This window comes from Protobothrops mucrosquamatus, unplaced genomic scaffold (assembly GCF_001527695.2).
Source record: "Protobothrops mucrosquamatus isolate PMUCROS unplaced genomic scaffold, P.Mucros_1.0 scaffold3413, whole genome shotgun sequence".
In the NCBI taxonomy this organism is placed as follows: domain Eukaryota; kingdom Metazoa; phylum Chordata; class Lepidosauria; order Squamata; family Viperidae; genus Protobothrops; species Protobothrops mucrosquamatus.
Window position 1 is genome coordinate 111,997 of NW_015389394.1, and position 10,769 is coordinate 122,765.

At 42.7% G+C, this 10,769-nt stretch overlaps 1 protein-coding gene across 1 annotated transcript; it reads right to left on the minus strand.

The window, feature by feature from the left end:
- Positions 1 to 7,098: 7,098 nt before the first annotated feature.
- LOC107297613 (cyclin-dependent kinase 5 activator 1-like) lies at positions 7,099 to 8,016 on the minus strand. The gene has a single exon (XM_015826977.1). The coding sequence runs from the start codon at positions 8,014 to 8,016 to the stop codon at positions 7,099 to 7,101; it is 918 nt and encodes a 305-aa protein (XP_015682463.1).
- Positions 8,017 to 10,769: the final 2,753 nt, after the last annotated feature.

Below are 10,769 nucleotides of genomic sequence, written 5' to 3' on the forward strand. Positions count from 1 at the left end.
CCAGCCAGGAGGGACACGGGTCTAATAAACATGTGGTTGCATTCAGCCTCCCCAAGACCCTGTCCACGTCTTCAGGAGCAACAGAGTCAAACCCCTCCCATACAACCGTCTCAAGACCTGCTCCCGTCTCCTCCCCCTGGGCCAACCAGTCAGAGTCCAAGCCTTCCCGGATCCGAGCGACTTTGTCATGCAGATACTGTCATGCAGATACTTTGTCATGCAGATACTGAGATTTTGCCGGGAGCTAAACTTCCCAAGCCAAAAATATACTCGATGACCCCCCACGAACTGAAAGAGCTGAGAGAGTACATTGATAAGAACTTAGCCAGAGGATTCATCCAGCCGGCAAAATCTCGGGTGGCTGCCCCCATACTTTTTAAAGAAAAGAAAGATGGGTTGCTGAGATTGTGTGTGGATTGTAAAGGGTTAAATGTGGTCAGCATGGAGAATATGTACCCCCTCCCTTTAATTAAAGACAAGTTGGCCCATTTGGCAAAACGAAAAGTTTTTACCAAATTAGATCTAAGAGAGGCATACTATCGAGTGAGAGTTAAAAGAGGAGACGAGTGGAAAATGGCTTTTAACAGCCCCCTGGGGAGCTTTCAGTTCAATGTTATGCCTTTTGGTCTGCAGGGCCCCCCGCTGTATTCATGCAGTTGATCAATCACATGTTGTATGATCAATTGTACAAAGGGGTTTTAGTCTACCTTGATGACATCCTCATTTACACTGAGACCATGGCAGAGCATATTAAGCTGGTGCGTGAAGTACTCAAAAAACTGTTAAACGCCAAGCTTTACACAAAACTCTCAAAATGTGAGTTCCATCGAACGCGCCTAGACTACCTGGGATACAGAATTTCCAATGAGGGGGTGGAGATGGATCTAGCCAAGGTTAAAGCTATAATAGAATGGCAACCCCCACAAACCCATAAACAACTTCAAAGTTTTTGGGGATTCGCAAATTTCTACCGACAATTCATCCCCTTTTTTGCTGAGATAGCTTTGCCAATTACTGAACTGTTGAAAATGGGAAAAAACAGGGGGAAGCCACGACCTTGTCAGCCCTTACCATGGTCTATGGAATGCCAAACCGCTTTTGACAACTTGAAAAGACTGTTTGCTGCCAAGCCTATTCTCAAACACCCCAACCCTGAAGAGCAGTTCATCATCCAAGCCAATGCTAGCGATGTGACTGTGGGGGCAGTTCTTTTGCAAAGAAACCAAAAAGGAGACTTACAACCCTGCGCCTACACTTCCAAAAAATTAACAGACACTGAGCGAAGGTGGGCAGTTTGGGAGAAGGAAGCTTTTTCAGTGAGGTGGGCCCTGCTAACTTGGCGTCATTTCCTCAAAGGGGGCAAGGTGCCTTTTGAAGTATGGACTGATCATAAAAATTTAGAGGCAAACAAGTCTCCCAAACAAGTCCACTGGGCACAGTATTTTAACCGTTTTAATTTTACACTAAAGTACATCCCAGGGGGAAAAAACTTCTTGGCTGACGCCCTATCCAGAATGCCCCAGTATAAAAGTCGCCGCGAGAAGATTGTGAACTCCATCATTCCACAACCACAGTCATTCTCTGAGATAACCCCAGGGGGGCAACCGCAAACCCACCCATTATGAAATAAAATGAATTCTTGATTCTAGATTGTATAAAGGGAAATTACAGTATTTAGTACAGTGGAAAGGGTACCCATTATCAGAGGCCACTTGGGTTAAAAGTACTGATGTAAAAGCTGATAGATTGATATGTAGATTTTTTTATAAGCACCCAAATAAGCCTCGGGGAGATTCCTAACTCTAACTCTTCTTCATCTACAGGATTTCTCTTTTCTTTAGGGGATCCAACTGTCAACACTGCAAACAAATTAGCTGAAGCCATTTCCACTTCGTTTTCGGTTGCCACAGAATTGGGAGGGGGGATGTGTACTTTTAAGTTCAGACAAAACAATAAATTGTCCTGTGGGAACCAAGGTCATTGCTGCCTGAATTAGAAAGCCCGCCAAAGTAGTTAATTAGGGAATGTGATTTATGACATATTGCTGGGGTGGGAAGTTCAACTTTGTAACATTGTAACCTTTGGGAGGGAACTTCAGTCTTGGTTTCACTTTTGATCGTGCTGATACTTTGTAGCCAAATAAATATGTTCTTTAAGGAAACCTCTTGCCTTGGAGTTCTGTTTTTACTGGTCTCATCTATCGGAACCATGACAGCGGTACACTCCAGTACCGGTTTCACTCCATTTCAAGTAGCTAATGGTCAAACGTTCGTGGCCATGCCTGAACTCCCTACCAAAGAATTTACGGAAAATCCACCCTGTTTTCCACTGCAGCTTACTCAAAGCGGAGGTTACTTCTAACCTTAGGCCTCCTGCACCTCAGGTGCCCATGCCTAGCATGGTTGAGGGGGAACAACACTTTGAAGTTAAATATACTTTAGACCAGGGGTGTCAAACTGCCAGCCCATGGGCCGGATGCATCACATGGAAGCTGCGCCCACCCTATTGCCAGCAATGGCAAAACAGTCCCAATACGTTGCACGATGTCATGTGACATCGCGAGTTTGACATGTCTGCTTTAGACTCTTGAACACATCATGGGGTAACACAGTACCTAGTAGCTTGGAAGAATCTCCCTTCCGCCCAGAATGAGTGGGTATACAAAAGACATGTTAGAGCCCCTAGACTTCTCAAAAGTTTCCATGCTAAATATCCTGATATGTCTGTATATTTTTTTTCTTTCCCCTTCCTTTTCTGTTTTCTAGGTGGATTTCCCGTTCTTCTAGGGGGGGGGGCGTGTGTCAGGTCCCCAAATCCTTATTGTTTTCCCTGCATATGTATTCTTGTTTGGGGCTGGCCTTTCTGCTGGGAGGGGGGGATTTGCTTTCGCTTGGGATAACTTTCACTTTCTACTTTTCCTCTCCCGCCTCTATCCAATCTAGAATTAAGAACATCCCCACTAACCAAAGTCTAGACCTTTAACAATAATTTTCTCTCCTGAGGTTTGCAACCAATAAGGGAAATCTCTGGACACCATGGTTACAATAAAACACCATTTTTGGCTGGAGGCATTCCAACTAAATTGAATTTCTCTGAAGTAAGTTGCTTCCACCAGACAAAGGAAAGCAAACCACTTAAATATTGCTATATTTTCCATTTCTTTTTGACTTTCTCAACTATGATGTCCTAGGATAGCAACAATACAGCTTCAAGAGCTGTGTACTGGAGAGGTAAACTGTTCTGTTTAAGCATGATTTCCTATTAAAATAGCTAAGTGTGCTTAAGGGTTTTGCACTGTTAATGGCTCATCCTGATTAAAGATAAAAAGAGGTCATTATGAGCTAGATATACTGTACAAGAAGGGCTATCCCTATGAATCACATGATAGTTCTTGTTCTGTATAAGTGTTCAGGATCCTTCTTCCCTATCCCCCCTATATTACACAATCCATTTTTATTTTTTAAACATAATATCCTGATTCTATTGAAGTATATGTTTAAAACATGAGATCTCCAGACAGTTGGTTAAAATAAATATGTTGTGATTCTGAATATGTACTCTTGTTTAAGGTGTAGCATCTGAGAGGCCCCATTTATAAATCAAAGTAACTGAACCAGTTTTAAGATCTTATTAGTTGAAATGATCTTTTGTCAGGGAAAATTCAACTGTTTCCCAAAAACTCCATTACCACTGTGTTCCTTGTCATTAACATCATCTTCCCACCATCAGACAGCAGCTTTTAAAAAAATCCTCCAAAAATAATCTGTCATGGTCAGTGCATTTTATTTTTAATCAGCACAGTACAAAAATAAAAAAGGGGTGTGTGTGTGAGGGGTGGATTAAGTTACAGGCACACACAGCTCTTTTACAGTCTTGTAACATTTATAAACCTCACATACTTACAAACACACTATAGTACACATACATACAAAAGACCATTTATAAATGAAGTAATAATAAGCAATAATAGCAATTCTGGTCAACAAATATCTACAGAAGGGATTGCACACTAAAAAAATCCAAACACTTTAACATACATAGACACATATAATTTAGCAGATCCTGTTTTCTTCCACTTCCAAAATGTAATTTTGAAGAATGTTCATGTGAAAAAAAAATGGCACAATATTTTCTTTGTTTTTTTCCGAGAAAAAATACTTTATAACATTAAGAACTGTTTACAGTTAATATCAGAAAATATCTAGAAGTCTTGAGATGAAATTTGAAGAAATGAGGGTGTTGGTGAAAGTCAGCAGGAGGAGATCTACTTGAAATTTATGCATGGTGTTATTGTGTGGCTGGGATTTTTGTTTTTTTGCAATCAACTGTTCTAAAAATTTACTTGTCAAAAGTCACAAAGCTGCTTTTGGCATGCATAGTATTACTGTAAAGTAATAATGGAATAACAGAAAATGATTGGGTTTTCTTTTTCCTCTTGCTATAAGCATAGATTTTGTTCTAAAATGATTCATTTCATATAGCATCTTATTACACTCTCACTCATTGCTCTTCTATATCATGTCAGTTGACCTTTTTTCCCTTATTAGTTTTGCACAGCAATTATATCACCAAGTCACATTTGCTTCCCATGCAGTGCAATCTAAAGCATGCCTACTCAGAAGTAAGTCTGATTTATTGAATGCAACTTATTTCTATGTAAACATGCATAGAATTGCATTTTAAGCTTTCATAACCATATGAGTAGAACTGTGTTTTTCCTTTAATATTTTTTAAAAGGAGAGGAAGGGCAAAAAATTTACTATCTTTTGAACAAGGATAATGACTTCTTCAAAAACATACCAAAATTTAATCTGAGCCACTAATGTAAAGTGTTCCAGAAGTCAACCACAATGCTGAATGAAGACCTGAGAAGCAAATGGTATACAGTGGAGAACCGTAGAAGAGTCCTCCTTTCCTCTCCTATGATGCTAAGGCTCAGTTTTCATTTACAAACTTGACAGCATACTGAACAGTCAGTATTTCGCTTCTTCATGGCTCAGATTTTGGCCTAGCTTTGGAGGCAGTGGCAGGACCTGCTGAACAAACTCAGCAGCTGTTTAATCATCACAACATATGTATTTAGTTCTAGTCTACCGTAGCCTCTCAGCTTTGACCTTTTCAGATTTCACAGCTTTTTGTGTTCCTCTGCATTTTAATAGTGCTTTGCTGTTTTTTTCCAATTAATTGCAAGATACCCTATTTAAAAACATAAACTCCAATATAGCTCTCCCTCTGCCTTTCTGCTAGAATGCCAGCATCCTCAGCAGCAGCATTAGAAGAGCTTTTTATTTCTAACTTACCCTTTAATCCACAGCCTTCTTCACCCCAGAGCATTATTGCCTTTATACTATTTAACTGTCCAGCTTGTGAGGACTTAAAACAGTGAAGATTACCTACATACCAAAAGTTCACATCTTCCACAGAACCCTAGACCTGAACTATTAACATTTAATATATATTATCAGTAACTGAGGGAAAGTCAGTCTCCCCACTACCCCTTTTTATATACTTTTGACTATCCCTGAAGATCAGAATATTTTAACCCTTACATACTGTTTAGAAACAGGAAAACTAAACAAAATAAGTAAGCATCAAAATCTAATATTAATCAAATATTTAGATGTTCAGTGTGAGGAAAAATACTTAAATTCTTAAAAGTTGGCATATAACTGTAAATCTACAAGGTAGAAGAGAAAGTCTCCAAGCATGGAAATAGATTTGTGGCTCCAAAGAACCATCTGCAATATTACTGTACAAAATATACAAAATATTTGAATATTTTGTATCTGCTGCAGATTTGGATTACAACTTATCTTTAGTCACAGTCCTCAACACTATAATGGAATGGAGTTCTTTTATTATCATTCAGTGGATTCCCTTGTTCTGCTTATTATTTGTTGTGGTTGTTACTGTGTTTTCATAAAGAATGAAGGGTGTTGGTTGGCTGAACACACATGAACTTTACCCTCCTGACTGGGGCTGCAAGAAACCCCTTAGAAGAAAAGCATTTCTACACTGAAATTCAGCACCAAATCCTTATGATCCTAACATTTTTCAATAAGTAACTGAATTAGGGAACTTTATTATACTCAGAAAAACCTCAAGGGACTCAAATTCAGTCTGTTTGAAACAGCAGTTATATTATACAGATAACATAACGCTCCAAAGAATTAACAATTTCTGACCAACTACCAATACTGTATACATCACTTGCCAGCAAATTAATAGCAGCTGACTAGTATCTGTCCCCTGGGGCTATCTTGAATCTCACCTCCCAGTCCATACAGCATTAACTCCTATGGTTTATAACTACCTTAGCAGGAAAGGATTCCCAAATCTCACCTTCACCCTTTGACACTGATGTTTAGAGAAAACCCTATGTAGCCTAGGTCAAAGGCCCCCAATGAAATGGGTGCAACAGATGATATCATACACAAAATCACACATGCCTCCTATATATTTCTGACTTTTCCTTACCCTCTTCTGTTTTTCAATATAATCACTCTGTCATGGAGTAAGAGTCCATTTTGGAGGCTAGTACTGTGATGGTGTAATTTTGTTCAAAATGGTGTACAAAGTAATAACATTTACATTATTTAAAAAAAAACCTCATTCTTGGATCCCTTTTCTGGAATACCAGGTTCTAGAACATCCACTAGATCTGGTCTCTTTCTTCTTAAGAACTGTAAATATTATTCTCCTCCACTGCCTTCCACTGTGAAGAAGTAAATCCTACAAGTTCATTCACCCCAATTCACATACTGTTTAGGCCAAAGCAAAAGGTGAAAGGATGCCATTATCTTGTTTTGCAGTAATTGCTTCTCCACTCTATTTTGTCCTCTCCTGGTTTACAATCTGGAAAAGAAACCATATCTATCACATGCAGCAAAATTGAAAACCAAGCAGGCAAACCCATTAATCTCGTCAGTTTTGATTAATAAAAGCCAAGCTAATAATAGTGGAGACCAGTGGTGGGTGGCTGATTTCTTTCAGGCCTGTCCAGTCTCACCTATGTGTCCTGGCTTGTTTGAAAAAGAAAAAACATAAAACAAGATAAATGGACAGTTCCCTTTCGTGTGAATGACAAGGAGTTTTAGCTCACCGATCCAGGCCAATGAGCAGCCTGTTCTTCTCTTCTTGGCTACTCTCATTCTTCAAGTCAGCAAAGATCTGAGTGAAATAGTGTGGGTCAGCATTGACCTGCAACATTTTGGGACTCATGAGGTTGAGGATGGAGAGGCAACGATCCCAAAATGCCTCTTTACAGCTCTCCACTAAGAAGGGCTTTAGAGGGTAGGAGATCTCATTGCCCATATAAGAATAGGAGAGATAGAGGCAGGTAAGTAAGACAGCCTGAAGATCATGGTCCGTGGCTACTTCAGATGAAATGACATCCCGGCACAGCATGTACAGAAAGACCACATTGGCTGGTGTGATGAAGCCTTGGTCTTGCCAGCCTTGCAGAAGGAGAGACCGGTCCACACTTCTAAGCCATAAGATCGGGTCAGTGGGGGAAAGGTGCTTTAGCCTGTAGCAGCGTCTACAGAGGAATGCCGCCAAGCATCGTAGCAGCTCACTGGTTGAAGCTTGGACAAGAACCCTCTTGGGGGTGCCAGATGAGTTGCAGCTGGGGTGGGGGGGGTTCTTGACAGAAGAAAGAATGCCCTTGGAGCTGGAAATCTGGTGGCTTGGGACTGTAGGCTGATTGCCCTGGTTCTGAGCAAAGGTGGAGAGATTGGCACAGGAGAGAGATTTCTTGAGGTTCTCGTTGTTGAGGTGTGTGATGTTGTTTTGATAACTGCTATTGGGCTGCAGCTTCTTGGAGTTTTTCTTTTTGGCAGATACAGCTGCGATGCGTTTCCAGGGCAGCACTGAAATGATAGAGTGGCGCTTCAGGCTCTTATCCTTTGCATTCTTACTATTATGGATTGCGGTGTAATGCGCCACTGTGGTCAATCCATCCTCAGAGAGGGTAGCTTTCCCATAACTGGGTGAAAGGCTCAACACAGTGCCCATGGTGCACAGACAGCTGGGAGCAGAGCAAAGTGGACAAAGCTGGATGTTGTCATACACCAGGGCAGAGGGGTCTCTGCTTCAACCCTGCTCACTCTCCTTTCTGTCACTGCCTTAATAGCTTGGATTCAGAAGTTACCTGCCAAAGGCAAAAACAGTTCCAATAAGCCCAGGCAGGGGTCTGTTTTCTCCCAGATATACAGCCGCCTGATTTTCAGTAGTACTGACCCCATATTCATTTATGAAATATTACATTTATTATTCTCCATTTCTCCCTACCAAAATTCTGTGCCTACCAATGGTATAATTAGACATGCTAGACTCTGGATAAAATTGTCTTATGTGGGGAGGAGGGGAGGGCACCTAACACCTGGCTTTGACATGTGCAAAGACTGCCCTGCAAAATGGGACATTGAATTTCAAGTCCATAGCCCTGTAGAAATGGCAGCTCTGATGCCCCCCCCCCCAGGTCCTGCTGGTTTCCTTTTATATAAATGGCCTAAATGCTACTCCACCATGAAAGCTGAAGGAAAAAGCTAGGTGTCTTTACAGAGAAAGGCTACATAAACACCCTTGCCCCAATGTTATGTTGGCAAGTGTACATGTATGTGTAAAGTCTTTTGGGGATGCTTTCTAGAGCGAGAACCATATTAGCTGGCTGCTGCAAAACAAAGAGTCTCCTAACACCTTGAGGAATAACTGATTTATCATGGAAGATGTCGGATGCTACTCCATTTCTCTAAAAAAGGTATCTCCCCGTCCATATGCATTCAGTTTCTATGTACAGGCATAGAGAGAAACAGAAAAGTCAGTCACCCATGTTTTTAAAGACGTCCATCATGCATATTTATCGCCTACCCTCTTTCCTGTCTGGCTACCAAATAGCTAGAAATGATGGTACCTTTAAGAGGAGAAATATTCCTCTTCCATCGGCTTTCTTCTCTTCATCCAAGCTTTGCTTTTTTCGCGCGTGCGCCACATGTCCTTCCTCCCGCCGCAATGCTGCTGCATTCCCCCCGCCTCCCCTTCCCCAAAGGACGCGATGGCGCCTGTTCTTCTCCCCCCCCCCCCTACGTGCCGCGCCATCTCCGTACTACCCATCGCAGGTGCGCGCCCTCCGGGCACCGTGGCTTCTGCCCAAGGTCCTACAGGACCGGCTCCGCTCTCGGGGCTGCGGGGAGGCGGCAGAGGCGCAGGTGTGAGGCCCTCCGGCCTCCCCAGCACGGCTCCGTCGAATCAAACCAGAAAATGCATACAGAGATTCACCCGGGGCGGCGGCGGCGGCGACGGCACATGGAGGAAGCCTGTTTGCCTTCCCGTCCCTGCGCCCTACTGCAGCCCCCTGGACTGGCCAGCCGCTCCCAAGAACGGCGCGGAAGTTCCCACCGGCTGGTGAGCAGCCTTTCCCGGCACTGCCTCAGCTGCTTTGCCGGCTGATTCACCGCGGCGCTCGCTGAGTCCACCTGGCTCCGCCTCCGGCTCCCGCTCCTCGTCTCACCGTAGCCGCAGCCCGCCTGCAAAGCAGGGTGACCTCCGGCGGACATCGTCAGCGATCCTGGGTTGTGCTCTCAGCCCCGGGAACACTGTCGGAGCGCGCCTCTGCCGGATTGATGGCCTAGGGAGCCGGCTCCATCCTCTACTGAATAGAGCACTGCATCGCTTATCCTTTATTAAGCCAGGTTGAGCTGAAATGCTGGCTGTTGCCTTGAGTGTCATGCATCCACTAAATTGTACTTTCTTATTTTGTTCTGTTTATAATTTCTAAGCAAAAATGGACTGACTTTACTTCACACGGTAAAGAAATTACACTGTGACCCAGAATTTATGCAAATAATAACATTGTCACCTGAGCAACTATTTTCAGGAGCAGGATTTTGAAATAGATAAAACAATAGAGTGGGTGGGTGACAGCAAAATTCAGTAAACACCTTATTTGATTAATTTTGAAAGCATTGTTAGGAATTTAAAAATGGGGAAGGAACCCACCAGCTCTTCAGCCTGCTTCCAAGGATTTAATGAGAAATGAGTGGGCATTTGCAATCCAGAAGCATTTTACTACAGCTCTTTCCAAAATGGCACCCTTCATATGTTATGCTAACAGAATTCTAGGAGTCAGGGAGGGGTCAAAAAAGGCAAGATGGTGGCCATATCTGCAAAATGGAGGTCCTGCTCTTTTCTTCACATTGTTTGTAACAAGGGGGCAAGACTTTGACCTCATGGCCACATACACCATACTGACTTTTCTTACCATACCTGTGGACATCCCTCCCTGTGAGGAACAGAAATGGCTATGGGAGCCTAGCCCCCAACACAGACACACTGAAGCACCGACATGCACTGACATCAAAGTGCCTTTAAATGCATTCTCAGGGTGCTGGGAAGTTTGGGCATTCAGCAGATGGATTGTCTTGGCACCCAACAACTGCAGAAGGACAAGGATCTCTTAATCTTCATGTAGGCTGGCTGAATAAAGTAGCAGTAGAATCTCCCCCACTCTGTTAGAACATTTTATTTGATGAATAATTAATGAATTATCAATGGCCCCGATGCTATACCCCTGTTAGAAGGTAAGTCTTCATCCTGGTTCATCCAAGCCGGGAATAAATAAGCAAACATGGCGACTGCTTTGGGAAGAAGGTTACAGTTTATTGCAGAAGACAGATAAGCAGCAGAGGAGAAGAAAAGAGAGTGAGCACATGGGCAGATGGTCTTTTTATACCCTCTAGCCCTGCCTGGAAGTTTCCTGTTCCTGTGGC